Source organism: Botryllus schlosseri, chromosome 14 (genome assembly GCF_051294905.1).
Source record: "Botryllus schlosseri isolate E-star chromosome 14, Bs_hap1, whole genome shotgun sequence".
Classification (NCBI taxonomy): Eukaryota; Metazoa; Chordata; class Ascidiacea; order Stolidobranchia; family Styelidae; genus Botryllus; species Botryllus schlosseri.
The window spans coordinates 11,536,080-11,556,261 of NC_137249.1; the positions used below are offsets into that span (position 1 = coordinate 11,536,080).

Sequence of the window (20,182 nt, forward strand, 5' to 3'; positions counted from 1 at the left end):
GTTTGTATCTGTAGGTTATCGGCAACTTGGCAAATAAATTACACAGTAGAATATTTAATCTCATACGGTCATTCTGTTGATGCGCTTACTCAAGCATTAGCAGTTTTGAAACGAAAATGCTCCGTGATTACCCAAATTTAAAGAAGTCGCAAATTGGTTATCCGTCATTTTGCAAATTTAGAGATCTCACAGACCCCTTGAAAATGCTTCGCGGGCCCCCAGGGGTCCGTGGACCCGCGGTTGAGAACCACTGCCTTAGGGTTACCATAAGTCCTCCTTTAAAGGGATATGTCCTCTTTTTGAAAGTGTCCTCCGAGGACGCCTTAATGTCCTCTATTTTGAGATATTGTCCTCTTTTTTGCGAATTTTGTTTAAATATAGGGTAAAATTCGAATGAGATACAGTAAATCAGCACTGAAATGCCGCTCCGACGACCATTTCGGGAGCTGAGCCGGAAAATTGACCACTTTTTAGTCAACCAACGGACAATGTGAAAGGAAAACCGTGTTTCGGGATTTGAGCTGAAAAGTTGAGGGAGGTAAAGAAGCGTGTTTTTGGGGAGTCGAGATGACTTTTTTTGTTTAGCCAACCGACCATGAAGTGGGAAAAATTTACTATTTTTTCAGGATTTTCCTTCGGTATTGCAAGTCTGAAAATTTTGAAAAAGCGTCCTGTTTTCAGATTTCCAAAATATGGTCCGAGAATTATCTACGAAAAACTCATATAACTCCGCTTCTACTAGTCGGAATTGACTCAAATTTGTTTTGCATCGTCTCTGAAGACAGCTCAACAATTTCATGGGGTTGACAGATAAATTTGAGAATTTTTATTTTTTTATTTTTAATAATAATTTAAAAATTTCAATTCAAGATTGCACGGCCTTTACTGGTTGGAATTGAGTCAAATTTGGTGTGCATCGTTTTCTTGGACAACCTGACGATTTAGTCAGTAGGCAAGTGAGATTTGGAAAAAAAAGTTTTTTTTGAACAACCCTAGACTGCTCACTGGTATAAATTCAGTAGAATCAGCTTGTATTTTGACGTAAATGTAGACATGCTTGGCGACTGTCAGATTGTCAGCGAAACATAGTTGCACGCAATGCACTGTCGTGGTCCATCATATACTGGATAGAGCGAAGCGTTCTCCGGTAATTCGTGCTGAACTTGAACATATGACAACAGGACTGTACGAGGACGCGTGTGTGTTGTCGCTATGTTGGTTCCTTAGTGCTTATATATGCTTCAGATTCCGAAGTGAAGAAGTCAATGACTTGTCCGGGGCAGTAACCACAAGGGAACTGATACATAACCGAGACAATTCCAGCTTCCTCGTATGTCTGGCAAAACAAGGGATTGGATGCATAAGCACTACTATCTGCAAGGCCCCATCGAAGGCAAAAAAGTGTACAAAAAATATGCAAACCAAGTGACGCATATGAAAGAAAATGCCAAAAAAGCATACTTCCAAAAAAGATTCGAAGAGTGCTCCAAAGATCCCAAGAACACATGGAAAACCATTGGAGAAATTATCAACCTAACTAAAGGTAATGCTCCCAAGAGTACTGATGACATCGAGCTACTCGAGAATGGCAGCATCATCAAAGACCAGCTTGCAGTAGCAGAAAAGTTCAATCAGTATTTTTGCAACATTGGTCCGGATCTTGCAGCTTCAATACCAAACTCCTCCGATGACTTTCTCTCGTACTTGAGTCCTGGCCCTCAGAAATCCATTTTTCTTGAGCCGACAAGTGAAGGAGAAGTTGCGATCGTATTATCTGAAATGAAAAGTAACAAAGCAGTAGGACCCGATCTCATCCCAACTCACTTTCTGAAGCTAGTCTTTAATATTATTGGTGATGTTATATGCATTTTCTTCAATGAGTCGATACGTCTAGGCATTTTCCCAGATGCACTGAAAACTGCCAGAGTAATGCCAGTGTTTAAGAAAGGCTGTAAAAAGCTAATTTCTAACTACCGACCAATATCTGTTTTGCCAAATCTTGCCACGGTTTTTGAGAAACTGATTGACTGCCGACTTAAGAACTTTTTTGAATTGAATGCAGTACTGTCTCCGACCCAGCATGGATTCAGATCCAACCACAACACCAACCATGCAATACTATCAATTGTAACGGACTATTACAAAACCATCAAGCAAAAAGAAAGTGGCTGCAGCATTTTTATCGATCTCCGCAAAGCTTTCGACACAGTTAACCACAGAATCTTAAGATACAAGCTAGAACACTATGGAATCAGGGGTATTGCAGCAACTCTACTTGAAAGCTACCTGGCAAACCGCAAACAATTTGTTAAACTGGGGACATTAAGAACGACTACCAGAGATATAACTTGTGGAGTGCCACAAGGCTCAGTCCTTGGACCGACTTTTTTCCTCATTTATATTAACGACATTGTTAATGCATCTTTATTCCGCACAACGCTATTTGCTGATGATACTCACCTCTTCATAACCTCCAACACTGTCGATGATTTGCATGCATCTGTGAATAGGGAACTCCCAAAAGTGTCGAGATGGCTGCAAGCAAACAAATTAAGTTTGAATGCAGATAAGACCGAGATGCTCGTTTTAAATAATGCCAGTCATAATTTCACTGTGAACATCAATCATAAACAAATCTCAATATGTGACTCAGCAAAATATCTCGGCGTCACCATTGATTCCAAATTGTCTTGGAAGCAGCATATTGAATGCACAATATCAAAACTAGCTCGGTGTGTGGGAATAATGACCCGTCTCCAATCTTTGGTTTCCAGATCAGTACTACGAACCATCTACTTCTCTCTTTTCCACTCGCATCTGCAATATGGAATCGTAGTATGGGGAAATGCATGTACAACATTTTTGTGCAGAATTCGAACCCTGCAAAACCGCGCGATACGGCTGATCTCATCTGTACCTTTACGTACCAATTTATCGCCTTACTACCGTAAGCATCGAATTTTGCGAGTTGATGAACTGTATCGCTTCGAAGTATCAAAAGTTGTTCACAAATATTTTTCCAATAGTCTCCCTCCTGTGTTTGATGACTTTTTCATACCTGCTAAACATGTCCATTCCCATTACACGAGATCTTCGTCTAAAGGAAACGTCTACTTACCCCAACCCAATAGCAACCTAACTAAGAGATCTATCGACTACTCGGGACCTATCATCTGGAATGCATTACCATCACATATCCGTGAATTGCCTTATAATAGATTCAAAAAAGCCCTACTTGATCACCTCTTGTCGTTACACTAACACTGTTGCCCTACCTCGCCCAGACATCGCTTCATTGATCATTTGCTACCATTGTTTGATTTTTTTTTCTATTTTCCTTTCGTAACTAAACATTTTTTTACAGCCAGACTGTTCTGAGTCAAGTGTACCTGTTTGATGCTGGTGTGATCAGACTAGATGACCTTCACGGTCTTATCGATCATTCCTATCTAATACCGAATACTGTGCACGCATATTTTCTGTACCACCATCACTGCCGTTTGTTATGTATTTTGATTCGATGAAAATAAAGACTCTCTCTCTCTCTCTCTCACTAATTCTCTTGTGTTGCGAATACTTTGGTCCATATCCAGGCGGTCTTACGGGACACTGGCAATGATACGGGAGTCTGATATCGTAGTTTTTGCAGTCGTTAAAATGCATTATGCAAGTAGCTGGTAGCTTTGATTCGAATGAAGATTTATAGAGTATCAGCACAATCCAAAACGGTAGCGATAACACAGAGTACATTCGGTAACTTTGTTGTGATAATTTGGATTTAAGCAACTGTATGTGACTTTTCCAGCACATGATCGAGTCTAGTAAGAACCCGAGGTATTTGGTACTTTCATTCTTGGAAATGGGTTGCCCATGACCAGCGATGTCAACGGTAAGGTTGTCACGGGACTTCGCGACCGATAATTAGGATTTCGAGGCGTTGACAAAAAGCCTATTTTGGGCCGTCCACCTAACAATGAGTGAAAGGTCAAAAGGACGCAACCCTGCGCCCACCGTCGATGAAGTACATTTAATCGTATAATCCAAAAATGCTACAGGAACTATTGGGGACGTTACAAGACTTGCAATGCTATACGAAATTGATAAATTCACAAAGATTACAGTGATATTTTTGTATTTTAGATCATGTTCCAAATACATCGATGGGAGTCTTCAACAACACCTCTGCTACTACAGAGGTCCCGCCGTGGGATCCGTTCAACCCGCCATATGCTATACGAGCTCCAAGGGCTGTGTATAGCGTTCTAGGAATCTACATGGCCTTCGTTTTGGTGCTGGCAATTGTCTTCAACGGTTTAGTGCTCTATACAGCGTACAAGAATAGGGTAAATATTTTCAGACCAGGCAGAGGTGGAATTAGCCGTCGGTGATCTAATACTGCTGAGCTATTCCCGCTCTTCTCAGGATTGCCTTTGCTAACTGAAACGAAAATGGACTTCAATTTGCAACATCCATTCAGGTAGTGAGAACTCCACTCAATTACATCGTCATCAACTTGACGGCGGCTGAGCTCATCGGGGCAGCATGCGGAGATACTTTGAATGTCATGGCAAATATTGCAAGCGGATTTTTCCTAGGAAAGCTCATGTGTGTTATTGAAGGTGCAACTTCGTCTGTTGCAGGTAGGTCGAAACGATGTTTCTAGGTACGCTAATATTGTGTGCTTTATATAAAATATAGTCTTAAACTTCCAGTGAACCAGAGCGAGGCTATGGAGTCATTGATACCAGTATAAAATCGTTACCAAATTTGAAATTGCATCTATCGTTTTGACTCACGGAAAACCGCCAGTTCTAAATATAGAATTTCCATACCTTCATCGAAATTTTCTCCCGTACTATGCGCTGTAACATTGATGTTCCGCGAGCAAATGATCTAACTGTAACTGCCCTTTTCAGCTGTTGCCGGTCTGATGTCAGTAGCAGTAATGGCTTTCGAGAGGTACTTCGTGGTCTGTAAACCATTCGGTCCCGTGCATTTTACCGACCGACATGCATATTTGGGTACGCAAATATCGTCTGTCGACTAGTCAATCGAGACTTCAGTGTGTAACCGGATTATATTCGATGCATTCAGGGGTGATATTCACATGGGTGTACTCCTTTGCATGGCATTTCCCGATGATGTTCCTATATAACGGATTTGAAGCTGAAGGATTCGGGACTAACTGCTCCCCCAACTACTGGGTGACCGAGGCGGGCCCCAGAACGTTTTTAGTAGTATACTTCTTTGGCTGCTTTATATTTCCTTTCTCCGCGATATTTCTGTCCTATGGGAAACTTATCATGAGTCTACGAGAGGTGGGATTGAATATTCAAACCAGAGTTGGATCAATTGTAATTTGTAATTGAGCTGAATGTATTAATTACATTTTTCATGTAATTGTAATTGTAATTGAAGCTTTTCTATTTTGTGTAATTGTTATTGTAATTTAACAAAAAATTTGCCCCATTACATTTTCAATTACATTGTTATATAGACTCGACAATCACAACATAAAATAATTAGCCTATTTACATGGGTGTTCTATGCGTGCCTTATTTACATGGGTGTTCTGTGCGTGCCTCGATAACTAGATAATTCAGCCATGCCTAACTCTTTTCCATAACTTCAACAGTAGCAACAACAGATAAAACTTGGTGAATTGCAATATAAGCTAAACCAGTGGTTTTCAAACTGATGCCCCCCCCCCCCCTTGGGAGGCATGAAAGCATCTGAAGGGGAGCGCGAAGCTCCGGTAAACTGAAAAATCTTTCCGCGCTTGGCGGTATTTACCTCCATTTCACAGCTATTGCTCTATGTATAGCAGTGTTGGGATGACTCGAATAAAAAAAATATGAAATAGGGAAGGATATTTATAAAGGCATTCTTCCATGTTAATTGCATAGTTGATAATTCGGGCTGTGCCACAATGAAACAATTTTGCATGCCACCGTTAATCATATGTTTGCATATGTTTGTATAGTCCTAATTTCATGTAGTAGAATTCTCTCATCAACAGTCATAACAATACATACCATCAAACTATCTGTTAGGATTTCTGGCTTTATTGTATGATATCACGATAAGGGGACACGAATATGTCACTGTCATAAGAGGGGGGGGGGCGTGTCTAAAAAAGTTGGATAACTGCTGGGCTAAACTATATATTAATATTTAAAAATGAATGAACAGCAAATAAAATAAACTCTTCTGAGACCTGTGCTGAACCATTTCCTGCACCATGGTCAATTTTTTTATATATATCTGACCACTGCAACAATTGTAAAAATAAATTCATGTTTTCAACCAAGTCTTCATCAAATTTGATCACGCATTTCTAGAGATGTTATACCAATCTCAACTCCAATCTTCGCCAAATATATTGGGGCCGGAAACTTTTCGCACCCTAATGTTCATCAAATGTAACCTAACAGTTTTTGAGCAAGTAAAAATGTAAATGCGAGCCAGAATTTTTTAAGTCGTAGTTATCAGGAGCGACTATTAACAACCAAAAGTTTTTTCCGTGTTTGTATTTTTCGGTACTCATGATTTGGCATAGTTCGAAATCGTTTGAGTTTTTTCAATTAAAGGGTATTCTACGTATCATGAATGAAACATGAATGGCTTGAGATTGTTGCTAATGACGTTGCTACGGTTGTCAAGGAGGACCTCTCTGCCGAATCAATATCTCAGGGGTGGGCAACCTGCGGCTGTAGAAGGGAATATGTGCGGCCGTCGACACGTAATTCAATTAATATGTGCTGGAACCCGTCGATATACAAATTGAAACTACAAACGCACTCCCGATTTTTTGAGAGATTTTGATTATCTTCGTCGTTTTTAGATTTTAATATTGTAGCGCCCTTTGTAATCTGAGCCGGAATGGGAATCATGTGCTCGTTGCGAGAGAAATTTGTTTTGGTACATTTAGGCGATTCCAATATGTTTTCAATGGTTCTCGAACTGAGGGGAGCGTACCCTTGGGTTCACGGAAGCATCGGGAGGGGACGCGAAGCTGCAGTCAACAGAAATTTTTTGGTGCGCTTCGCGCGATTTACCTCTGATTCAAAAGTCTTGCTCCGTATTATAGTCCTAATTTTATATTTAAGAATTCTCACGTCGACAGTTATAACCAGGCCGTGTTATTTTTGGCATATGCCAAAACTGCCAAAAATAACTTATTTTTGGCATTTTTCGATTTTTATTTTTGGCAGTTTTGGCATCGTCCTCTAAATAGATAGTTTCAGCCTCGAATTAGTCACAAAAACGCTTTATTTGGGCTAGTTTGTCAAAAGACATCACAAAATGTGCAGCATCCACGTATAATCAGTGCCGACAAACAATAATAAGAAGAAAATACCTAACGATTTCATAGGTTAATAATATCAAACGAAACCACAAAATATGCAGTATCCATCGGAATCGGTGCCAATAATAAGCAAAAAAAGAGAGAAAAGAAGCCTAACAAACACGCTCAACAGCTGATTGTTACAGATGTTGAATAGACTTAAATCGTTTGCACTGTAACAGTGCTTCCAAACTCAGGTCAGCTAAGTTTCTCCTAAATTCATTTCTCGCCCAGCGAATCTGGGAAATATCGGCTTCAACAGTATATAGCCATTGAGGGAAAGAATGTTGCCAGTCATCCACAAAAGGTTTTCTGAGCTTCGAAATCTTTGGAGGGCCGAACCGGCTTCCATGCATCATGAAAAGAGATCACTTTGCCAGTGCCATCGATCTAATCGCGGAAAGAATTTTCTTCCCGATACTTTTCCAGGAGTTTCCTGTGTTGTCTCTCAACAAATTCTATTTAGTAGCCCGACTATCATTTCTCCTTCAGTCTACCGATAGATTTTCGGAGGACATTTGTCACTTCAGGTGGCTTTAATATTACGAACTCGCATGGAAGAGTCCTAGGAAGGTTAGCTTGTTTGAGAACATTGACGCAACAAGACTGTCTGGCAAAACGAGACTATGCAGCTCAGAAATAGCCAGACAGTTTGTTGCGTCACAATGTTCAACTCGATCACAATGCAAAAATCGTGGTTGATTTTGGGGGTTCCAGTTCCATGAGCAGAATATAATTTATATTTTAATAATCAGTACTGCGGCAGCTTCTCATTGATACCCGTTTTATCGAATTTAGCGCTCGACAAGCCTGTCAAAAATGGTCGTAAAATTGCCTTTGGACAAATAGAAAGTATGACGTAAACCAAATGCAGTCTGCCATTCAATCTCGCTGTACCCACACCATTTAGGACACCATGCTTTCACCCCTAATGGGTGGGCTGGGCTGGGCCCATATTAAGAAACCTGCCTTTCACAAACGCTCTTCTCGCTTGTAACGCGGTCCTGTTAACACAACACTATGAATGAAATACACTATTTGGCAGACCGTGTTATTTTTGGCATTTTCAAATTTTTATTTTTGGCAGTTTTGGCATCTGGCTGCTGAAATGCCAAAAATAACACGGCCTGGTTATAACCTTCCATGCCATCAAGCTATATCCATTGGGATTGCCAGTATTCTGGTTGCATTTTGTCATATGACGAGGAGGGTGGCGCGAATTTTTTCACTAGCATAAAGGGGGGCATGTCTAAATAAAAAAGTTTGAGGACCACTGCACTATACCGACAATTCTGATGTAGCATCAAGAAACAACAGCATGCTACAAAGTGACTAATAACAATTGGCCCACCCGAAGATTCATTCATCATTTATAACTTGCCCCAAATTGTCGAAAGCACTCCCTCTATCAACTCTACCGGTGACGGTATCCACCCAATGACGGAATTCATTAGTGAACCTGAAAAATGCTCGCGCTCCGCGCGACCATACCCGTTCCAAGCAACTAGTCAGAACATTACCACTCACGATTTTTGTGCGTATTATAGGCCGATATGAAAAGTAGATTAGTCCGGAGTTCCCTGGAAATGGACATGGACATTAGACAGTTTAACATATTTTGCGTCCAGTTTGTCATTACGGCTATGAACTGGAATGCGGCCGTAGGCTACATAAGTAGGCTAATCGAAATGTTGCCCTGCTTAGCAAAAAAGTTGCCCATCTCTGAATTACACGTTTACCAGAAATTGTAATTGTAATTTGATATTGTAATTGTAATGTAATTGAAGCATGCAAGGGAGTAGCCTACTTGTAATTGTAATTGTAATTGAACTGAATTAAAGTAATTGATCCAACTCTGATTCAAACTATTCTTGAATTCGATAGTTGTACCATGAGTCGTTTTTCTTAACTATTATCCACGTGTCATTCTTGGACTGCAGATGAAAAAGGCGAGTATGGTGACAAGTACTAGCAATGTCAGTGCGGACCAGGAAGTCACCAAGATGGTTGTAATTCTTGTCGTCGCGTTTGTGGTGTGCTGGCTTCCTTATGCTGTTGTTTCAATGACTAACGTTTTTCTGACTGAGGTACTATACATGATGTCCAAAGTTCCAGGAATATCATTGAATCATGAAATGAATTACTTTCTTCAGAAAATCTACGAGATGGGAGCGATACCTGCATTTTTTGCGAAGTCAGCTGCTGTCTACAACCCACTGATTTATATTGGACTCAATAAGCAGGTGATTCGACATGTACATTTTTCAGTCCATATAGATTTCGAAGTTATGTTATAGTGACCCCCAGGTGTGGGGTAGACTGCGATTTGATAGTTATTTGCAATATTTTTCTAGTGATGCCACCTGGCTCGCCCACTCGTACTAACCCACCAGTTATGGTAAAGCGACGCTGCAAAGCGAGGCGCCGTTCAACTCAGTTTATTACATAATTTTAAAACACCAGAAGATGAAATGTAAAGATTGAAAGTAATCGAAACGACTTGGAGTAGCCTATAGTCTTTCAATCATCCACCGCACCCTGGCCTAGAATAGGGTTTCTTAAACTGGGGTCCACGAACAAGTTTTAGAGGGTAATGTCGAACTACATATCACGGAACTACAAAACCAGATTATAACCGCGTCGTGATTAGGACTGCGGCTACCTTAATCATTAGCTCGCGTTCGTAATGATAGAGCTGAGATCAATACTGTGGAGTCGGAGTCGAAGTTTCGCTAATTTTTGCTTAATGGAGTCGGAGTCTCTTTTTAGCACGCCTTAGAGTCGGCGTCAGAGTCGTGAAAAATGCTAACCGGATTTGGGGTCGTAGTTTGTGAAAATGACCCTGACTCAACTCCGACTCCAACTTCTTTATTATGAAAACAATTTCTTTCGAAGATATCATTAAATTAATATTAATAACTAAAATAGGATTTTATGTGCCATCAATCACTGTCATTAGTAACGATATTGATAAAATTGAACATTATTTGCAAATTACAATTCAGTTGCACACAGAAAGAAAATCGCAATATGCATCTTCGCCATGCAGTCGTAAATTGATGCGATTTTTTAGATTTTACGATGATACTGTGACAGAGAAGAATACATCATCTGGTTTTGTGAAATTGTAAAATTGATGTAAATATAATCAAACGCTGCCTCTCACTTGACAAAATTAAAAATATCTGTAGTGTAGCTTAGCTGCTTGGGTCCTAGCAGTGTTGGGATCAAGTCACTACCTTCGAGCCACGAGTCATTTCGAGTCATTGCACATTTTGACTCGAGTCAAGTCAAGTCAATCGATTTTCGGAGGTGACTCGAGTCAAGTCGAGTCAAGTCAAGTCAAGTCAAGTCACGAGTCAAGTCAAAATTCAAGTTAAGTTGCCTTTTCCAAGTATGGGGCATGATAACGTCATTGCATTTTGCTAGCTGTCTGAAATACAGGTTGAGTTTTCATTGATTTCGAACCGATGAACTAATATACACGCAGTTAAATATACACGCAAGAAGGCGCTGCATCGCTCACATATAGGCTAAATAGAACTGCTAAACTACGTAAGTAATTGCATAGCCTCAGTTCATAGTTACCATCCAAAATAGAGAATAGAGAATAGAGAAACGGATTGATAGGATGCAATACATCACCCATTTACAAATTGATATGATACAGTTCGAGCCTGCGCCAATTGGTGAGGACTATATGTAAACTATATTCGAATTCAATTTCAATAAAACAAGAGGTTTGGTTAAGGTAAGAACAGAGAAGAGAACTATACATTTTGCTATTAAATTACTTTATAATACTAGTTTACGACAAAGTAAGCTGTAAGCTTCGACTTCGTTTGCGGTCAATATATTTGTTAAAGTGAGAGAACAATGGAGGCTCAGTAAAACGCACGATCATTGAATGATTGGTCGCTCTCGCGGGTTACAGCAGCGTTTCGTGAACAATCCCAACATACGAATGATACAGTGATTTTTATCGACACGATTACTTGATGACTTGAAATTGACTCGTGAATTTTGCTCCGAGGCACGATTCAAACCACATTTTTGATACGCCGAGTCAAGTCGAGTCAAGTCATTTTAGCAAAGTGACTCGAGTCAAGTCAATTCATACGAAAAAGGTAACTCGAGTCATCCCAACACTGGGTCCTAGTCCTTAAATACTTGAGTAAGTGCATGTGGACTAGCTATATTCTATTTTAATACTTCATAAATGTCGTTTCTGACCAATGTTTATTAGCAGTGAGAGTGTATGTGTGTGTGCTTGTATTGAGTATAGTGTGTAATGAGAAAATTAGTAAATTGCATCTCTGTATCAGTTGCTGACTCATATACAGTTAAAGTTAGCTACACTTCGATTGTTTTATCTACATTTTAATTATACAGGAATGGATATATGTCAGGTTTGAACAATTTATACACATTAGGATTAGGATTAGGTCCATATTATAAAAACTTTTAAAATATGAAATAGGGAAGGATATTTATAAAGGCATTCTTCCATGTTAATTGCATAGTTGATAATTCGAGCTGTGCCACAATGAAACAATTTTGCATGCCACCGTTAATCATATGTTTGCATATGTTTAACAGTGATGGGATGACTCGAGTCATGACTTGACTCGAGTCAGACTCGAGTCACTTTTTCGTTTGACTTGACTTGACTCGAGTCACTTTGCAAAAATGACTTGACTTGACTCGGCGCTTCAAAAATGCGGATTGACTCGTGACTCGCACCAAAATTTACGAGTCAGTTTCAAGTCATCAAGTAAACGGTATCAATCAAATCAGTGTATTTTGTGCATATGTTCGTATTGTTCGCGATACGCCTGTGCCACTTGTGAGAGTAACCAGGCATTCACTGAATGTACGTTTGAATGATCCTCCATTATTGCATCACAAATATATTGACCACAGACGAGATGATCACAGGTTACGTAGTCGTAGTAGTATAGTAGTAGTGGAAGAAGAATTAGAATACAACAGCAATTACCGTAGCTATGTTTCTTGGACGCCTCAGTGCTAACATTGCGCAGTGATCACCTTTACCAACCCTCTTGAAGGATTCAAATTCATATCAATTTTTTACAACTTCTCGAGGCTTCGTATTCGATCCTATTGGCTGATATTTAGGGATGGTGTGAACGTGAGGTTCACGTTCGCGTTCTGTGTGTGAACCTCCGAAATTTAAAGGTTCACGTTCACAAACGAACCTTGGTAGGTTCTGCACTGTGAACCTTTTTCATATATTACAATTTCCACTTCATTATAACATCTCTGGTTGCAATTTATTGCATTTCAACTGCGGGCTACTCTATGCATGGCGCTGGCAGCATTAAAAAAAATCAACACTAAACGAGCATGCAATCTCAGAAATTTTACTTGCTTTGTTACAAACGGTGGCTCGAAATATCCAGCTTTCCGTTTGTGAATATTTAGTGACACTCTGCTGTGAGCTTGACCCGCAATCACACAACATCATGAGAGAAATACATTACATGTAGGTAGTCAGCGAGTGACGCTTATTCAACCAATCAATGAATTGATATGTTTATTGTATCATAAAAACCAAATCCGTGGGATTGCGGTGTTGGCTACTGCTGTATAACTTGTTAATGGGGTATTATCGGTAGCGAGTATAGAAACCCGTTTTACACTCCGCTTAATATCAACATAGCCGGGGCCTGCAATATTCGTAGGCCCCGACGTAGCACTGGTAGCAGTACTCAAACGCCGAATACATTGTATGGTCTGGCCTATACACCGTTAAGGCGTAAGCTCATATTCCCTTGCAAATCCTCGTCGAAATTGCTGTCAAAGCGACGGAAGATCTTGATTTTATGGGATTAATATATCATTTGATTGCCCCAGTTGATACATTTGGTTACGTTTAAAACGTCAATATGTACTTCAGCATTGTGGCATTATGTGGGGCGAGTCGTGGCTAGGTATCGTGGCTATCACTTCACTGAATTGTAGGGTTGGAGTTAGCAATATGACGTCACGTGACGTCATGAGGTTCACGTTCGCGTTCACACATAACCTTTCAAAAAGGTTCGTGTTCACACGAACCTGAACCTTTCAGAGGTTCACGCCATCCCTACTGATATTATAACAGACTGTAGCATAGCTATACAGTTAGTCGCGTATTATATTTGTGGTTCTACGTGTGCGTGATAGACGCCTTCTTGCATGTATATTAAGCTTTATATTACTTATTTGATGCGAGATAAATTGCAAATTATTCTGTCTTTCACACAGCTAGCAAAATGTAATGACTTTGAATCGTCACTGACACTTCGAAAATTCAATTTGACTTGAATTGTGACTTGACTCGCGACTCGACTTGGCTTGACTTGACTCGAGTGACATCCAAAAAACGAGTGACTTGACTTGACTCGAGTCACCTTTGAAAATCGATTGACCTGACTTGACTCGAGTCAAAATGGGCAATGACTCGAGATGACTCGTGACTCAAAGGTAGTGACGTGATCCCAACACTGATAGAGAGAGATATACGATATTCTTTTTCGCCTGCACCATTGAGATGCTTTGACGACGGAGTTGCGATACGGCCATGAGGTCATCTAGTCTGCGCCCCCGTTTTTTTTCTCCACCTTGCTATCCGTGATTGCTGAGCGCCTAGTAGGATAGCTGCGGATACCAATTTTAGAGTCTTTGGTATGACCCGGCCGGGGATCGAACCCACGACCTACCGATCGTGAAGCCGGACGCATAACCATTACTATCTCGTCTGATATTGATTGGTTATATGATAGTCATTTAAACGTCGGTGTGCCATATAATTTTCGAAGTAAATTGGTAATACAGTTGGAGTCGGAGTTCTCTTTAGAAAATAGTCGGAGTCGGAGTCGGTATAATCAAAATATCTGTAGTCAGAGTCGGAGTTGGAGTCGGTGGTAAAATTTACCGACTCGATAGCCCTGGCTGTGGGCTTGATGTGATGACATTGTTTCTTTTATTTTAGTCATCGGCTTTTGAAATGTTAGGGGTACACGCAGTCACCCAAAAACTTGAAGGGTTCGGCGATCAAAAAAGTTTAAGAACCCCTGACCTGGATTTCTGTTAATAAGTTTCCATGCACTTTGCACAATGATTTAAAAGAGACAGATACCAACATAAAATACTAATTTATGTTAATTCACGAAAAACATTTGGGACCCCCTTCGAGCTTGTTTCTCCCCAAGTGGGGGGTTTGGGTGCAGCAGTTACGGTCCTGGCTATGCGTTAAGTGTTCGTCTTGACCTCCAACGGTACCCCTTCGATTTGCTCATGGAATGCCAGATCAGAACAAATGTCCCAGGATTGCTGTAAAATTGTGGAATTCCCGTGACTTCCTTATGCTATTGTACTCGTTGCTAGAAATATACGAGTTCCAGTGATACAATCCTTTCAATCATGTCAAATATCAGATTGCAGAGGCATAGCAGCTGACTCAATTACGCCACAAATTCTGTTACTCTAACTTGACAATGTTGCACTCAAAATACTGTAACTTTTAATGACTGAGTCGATTATTATAGCAGGTCACAAATGCAGCATGTTTCAATGAGACCATTGACAAATACTTTTGAATCTTCAGTTTCGAGACTGCGTCATGAAAACGGTCTTCAAAGGTATACTGCCAAAAGAGGAAGCCAATGCTAGCATGCTATCGTCAGCAGCGAGCTCAAATAAAACCGCACCTGCATCGTGATATCCAGATGATATGTTTAATGGATATCGGTCTTCAGTAAAGTATTTATTAAATGCAGTCTCAAGCTGAGGAGAAGTGATTGCAAAGAGTTATTATAACTATGTCTGTACTGTTGCTATACATACTCAGATACTATATATTTCATTTGGGCTTGATTTCATTAGATCATAAGTTCACCGCGCGATGGGTAGGCGTTGGTTGCGCGGGGAAATGAAGATTGGCCCTAGTAAAAAATGAGTTAAATGACACGTGTGATGGGGCATGACTCGGTCATAATGCCTAAACCTTGAGTTTAAGGGCGACATGATCCTCTTTGAGCCCTGGATACGGCCCTCATACAAGACTAACTGGACTCGTTGACGGATGGCAACTGGAACTCTACCCTTACAAACGACACACTACTGACAATTTACCAGAAACATAATTTATAGATCGGTTTGCTTTTGGTGGATTTGTTTATAGAATATATACTAGAATATAGATATAGCAAAACTATGTCGTGACTTGATTATTGATTAAAAGTTATTGTTTTATTAATCTGTCTCTAACAATATGCGTCTTGAAAATATATACACATTTCTACATTACGCATCGCATGCTCCCAACACCTGAACAAAGTTCGAAGCATTACTGGGTGGAGAGGGGAAGATGGGCAACGTCCAAGTCAGGCGATCATGATATGGCCACTGCAACAGAGGTCGTCAGGTCCGATAACCAGCAACAGTTTAACGAAGCCGGATCCTTACGGATATTTATCGACTGACAGTAGCTAGGTCGATTGGGTCTATACTCTAGTGTTTGCAATTGATCTAACAGTCCGCGATTCATATGACTCACAGTATTTCCTCGGAGAGATATATTCGGATAAGTCAAGTCAATAATGGTAAGCAGAATAGCGTATAAGTCACATTAGAGATAGGCGTTTAGTGCCTTACACGGTCACGTGACATCAGGGTACTGGTAGAGTGTGCGTAAGTATGGCAAGTCTAGTGTAGCATAACAGGTAATAAGAAACAGCTGGACCAGGGGCGCTCTAACCCTACTTAGCGTTACCTGTTGCAAGAGTTAAGCCTAACGATTCCGCGGTAACCTTAATGCCGCACCAAACTTTCGCCATCGCTCCGTTCATAGGATCATGCATGCAGGACGGTAACTGCCATACCGCAAACCCCCGATGGAGGGGGGGGCGAGCTCGAAGAGGGCCCAAAGTTTTTTCGTGAATTATATATAATAATATATATACACAATACATATATGTTTAATTGTTCGTAGGCGCCTAAATGGCTGGCGCCGAATGTTCCTGTCCTGGCAATCTGAGTCCCTCAAGTCAATTGCCTTCCCACTGGGAACATTATTTGCCAGTTAAGAAATATCAATTTCAAATCGCGTGCTTCTTTTCGTTTGGTATAGTGGTTCTTAACCTTGCCTCCAGCGCCCCCCTAGGGGCGCTGGCGATTTTGAAGGGGGCGGAAACGCTCAGGGGGCAAAATAGGGGGCGAAGATGTATGATTATTATTGAGGGGTCCTACCTTTTCAATCACACATCACTCAGCTCTACCAGTAAATCTGTTTACGTGAGAAGAGAGAGCATAAAAATTGATATCAATATACATGCAATTCCCGATTATATTGACCAATTCAATCATTAATTATTGAAACTTTTCGCGCTTCGCGCGTCTAGATGAGCATAGCTGGCTCAGTAAATGGACAGTGGACACCCAATGTAGATGACTAGTATCAGCAAATAGCGGATAGCAGAATGGGGGTCTGGGGGCAAAGCCCTCCGGAAGTTTGGTTTATCACCCGATGGGGGCCCAAGACCAACGTTTTTGGGGGGGCTGATGAAGTGCTGTTACGTCCCTGGTAACGAACTAATTGTAGGCTACCTACGGGCACGTCCGAATATGTTTAATTATTAATTAGGTGCCCTTCATTTTCCCATACAACAGCTCACTTAGCGCTACTGGTAAATCTGATTTCGTGGGCTGAGAGGATAAAAAATTTATAGCGGCTTATATATGTAACTGCCACCTATTCATTCATGCATTATAGAAAATTTTGGTACCTAGGGCGACCAGGCCACACAAACTTTGCTGACCATCGAAATCACGCTACGGGATTCTTGTGGGCGAAGCCCTCAAAAGTTTGGTTTATCACGCTATGGGTGCGCAAGGCAATCGTTTTTAGGGGTTGACGAAGTACTGTTACGGCCCTCCCTCTTACTCATTGTCTTTATTACATTCCTTACAATGAGGTTGGGGGGCGCTGGAGCACGATAATTTTTGAAAGGGGGCGCTGGAGGAAAAAAGGTTAAGAACCACTGGTTTAGTACGTATGGGCGATTTCAATATCGTATGACATAGCAGATAGGAGTTTATGAAATATAATTATGTTACGAAGTCATTTTACCAACGGGTCTACCCGAAGATGTTTAAATATTATTTCGGGGTCCAACCTTTTCCAACACACCCTCGTCAGTTCTACCGGTAAATCTGATTACGTGAGCAGAGAGGGAATAAAAAATTGATAGCAATATATATATAAAGAATTCTCGATGATAATGACCGATGCAATCATGAATTACAGAAATTTTTCGCCCTTCGCACGATTAGGCGAAACGAGCTGACCCACTAAACGGAACCCAAAGTAGCGGCAAAAAGGCGTATAGCCTGAGGGGGGCCGGTTCGTCACCCTATGGGGGACCATGACCAACGTTCTTTTGGGGGTGGGGTAGTAGGGGGCTGACGGACGAAGTGCTGTTACGGTCCTGCTTGCATGATAATAATAGGTGTCCTGGATTTGCTTCCGCGACGGAAATTATTCTGCGCTCGTTTTCCCCGCTTCGCTGTTCTTACGGCCACAAAACGCCCAGAAAAAGACCTGATGAAAAAAGCGCACTTACAAGAAATCGAAAGAACAACAAAGAGCCGCGGAAAAGAGACAAACATCGAAGAAAGAACTGCGACATCGGGCACGAGGCTAGCGTCACCATATTTTTGCGGCACAATTCCGGACGCTCTTTAGAGCCCACAAGCGGATTTCAAAATTAGTCATGAGAACATTGTCGATCAATATGACGTCACACCAGCAAAGCTTTGTTTATCGACTGGAGTTGGCCACGATCCGGTTCAGGAGTATGTGGTTGTGTGTTATAAGTTGTAACCAGGGTCGAAGCCACATTCTTTCAGCCTCCTTCCGCCCATAAATACACTGATCTTGGGCTCACCGTAGGGTAATCGATGCAACTTATGGGGGGTTGCTATATGAATCTGATTTCTATATGCATCTAGTCGTTAAAAGATTTAATTGAATTGTGTCAATAATATGGGTTCTTCAATATATTACCATATAATTTTGATCGTCTCTCCGCCCACATGATCAGAGTTAGCGGTAGAGCTGGTGGAGGATGATGACTTCGAAAATGCAAGGAGCGCAATTGTACATCGTTAATTAAGTCATGTTCATGTCACACAGATAATAATATTTATCCGCCTAATGCCGGTACGCACTACACCACTGAGATATATAAACAGTGCATATCCGGTGGTTTCCAACATTCCATGGTCGCGACTCCATTTCCGATTTGAAAATGTTCCGTGGCCCAGCTCAAAATTTGATGAGCTGATTACTAATTCAAGGTCGGCACATTTGTCCAGACTCACTCACGGCCTTTTTTGGAAGCTGATTACGTTCAACATCTTCGCGAACCCCAGAATAGAGGCAAATAACCCCCAGGTTTAGAACCACTATCTTTGAATAAAGCATCCAAACGGCCTAAAAACCAACTCTATAAATTTACCGTCATCTTGTAATTGCAATTACAATTTGACTTATTTTTGTAAATGAATGTTATTTTTTATTTATTTTTGATCGCAGTCTTTGCGCGGGTGGTAGTCCCCATATTGATACCAATATGATACTAAATCGCGCCCGGCGCGAAGAAAAAATTTAATGTAGCATTATTCTGCCCAAAAATAATATTGTTTATGTTGGTTTACGAAAAAATTATGAGCTTACTTCAAGCCTTCAAAATTCCGAACATTTAGGCATATTTTGGAAATTCCTCCCGGACGCAGTTTTAACAGTGAAATTCCGGACATGTCCGACAAATATTCGACGTATGGCAACCCTACACTAGGCAGAGACCGCAACTGCCACCGCAACTGATGGTTCGGCATCCTCCTATCTGTTCATTACATCGCATTGTTTGTGTCTTATCGCACTGTACAGTGTACTGTACATAGTGTGTGTCTGGCAGAGGTGATCAAAGTAGTCCAGAAAGCTACTCGAGTAGAAGTGGAAGTAGCGACGAAAAAAATCTACTCAAGTACGATTAGAACTATTCTTTCATAAGCAACTTAAGACTACTTGAAGTAGAAGTAGAATTGACTGATTTTAACTCTTCTCAAGTAAGTAAGTAGTTGTGAAAACGATCGTCATTCGTTCGCATGGATTGTCAAAAGCTGCAAATTGGCCTATGTCAAAGTAGCAGAGCTTGATTCATATTGATGCATACCAGGAGTTATCCAATTTTCGACAGCATAATCATTCGTTCGCATCATGGGATGAAAATTATAGTATCGATATGGAAATGCGATACTAATCCTCTGTTTACTCTTAACAGCCCGTTTTAGAAAAGATCATGGTTGGCGCCCTCCCCGTATTATGAGGCCCGTAGATTAGTCGAAGAGCAATACGGAGAAGTTGTATCGGATTCGGTGTTAATATTTGCGCGTTTGGTAAAATTTAATAAAATATCGTAAAAATGCATTACTACTACACTTGCTTTTACACTTCAACATGTATGTTCTCCGGACAAATGAACTGGAACTAATTAGAACTCCGAGTAATGATGCTGCGAATTGAACGAGAAACACCAATACTAGTTCAGAAATGCGGAAAATGTATTTCATGTCTTTTGTAGAGACAATTTTGACGGTGGTCTGCTAAAACAGGTCTAACGCTCAAAAAAGTTAGAGCCCACTTTTCCAGATTATGACACGCCATTGGGCTGCTAGAATAAGATATGATGGATAAATACTAGATTACGAAACGGTAGTTTCAAAGGTTATGATGGGCCATATTTACTGTGATGACGTATGTCATATGGG

The 20,182-nt window shown here is 40.8% G+C and overlaps 2 protein-coding genes across 2 annotated transcripts; both read left to right on the forward strand.

The window, feature by feature from the left end:
* Positions 1-4,145: 4,145 nt before the first annotated feature.
* LOC145455497 (red-sensitive opsin-like) lies at positions 4,146-4,823 on the forward strand. Its single transcript, XM_080333481.1, has 2 exons — positions 4,146-4,343; positions 4,478-4,823. The coding sequence occupies exons 1-2, from the start codon at positions 4,161-4,163 to the stop codon at positions 4,661-4,663; spliced, it is 369 nt and encodes a 122-aa protein (XP_080189607.1). The 5' UTR covers positions 4,146-4,160; the 3' UTR covers positions 4,664-4,823.
* Positions 4,824-4,914: 91 nt separating this feature from the next.
* LOC145455494 (pineal opsin-like) lies at positions 4,915-15,627 on the forward strand. Its single transcript, XM_080333476.1, has 5 exons — positions 4,915-5,021; positions 5,095-5,318; positions 9,289-9,435; positions 9,502-9,591; positions 14,958-15,627. The coding sequence occupies exons 1-5, from the start codon at positions 4,931-4,933 to the stop codon at positions 15,069-15,071; spliced, it is 666 nt and encodes a 221-aa protein (XP_080189602.1). The 5' UTR covers positions 4,915-4,930; the 3' UTR covers positions 15,072-15,627.
* Positions 15,628-20,182: the final 4,555 nt, after the last annotated feature.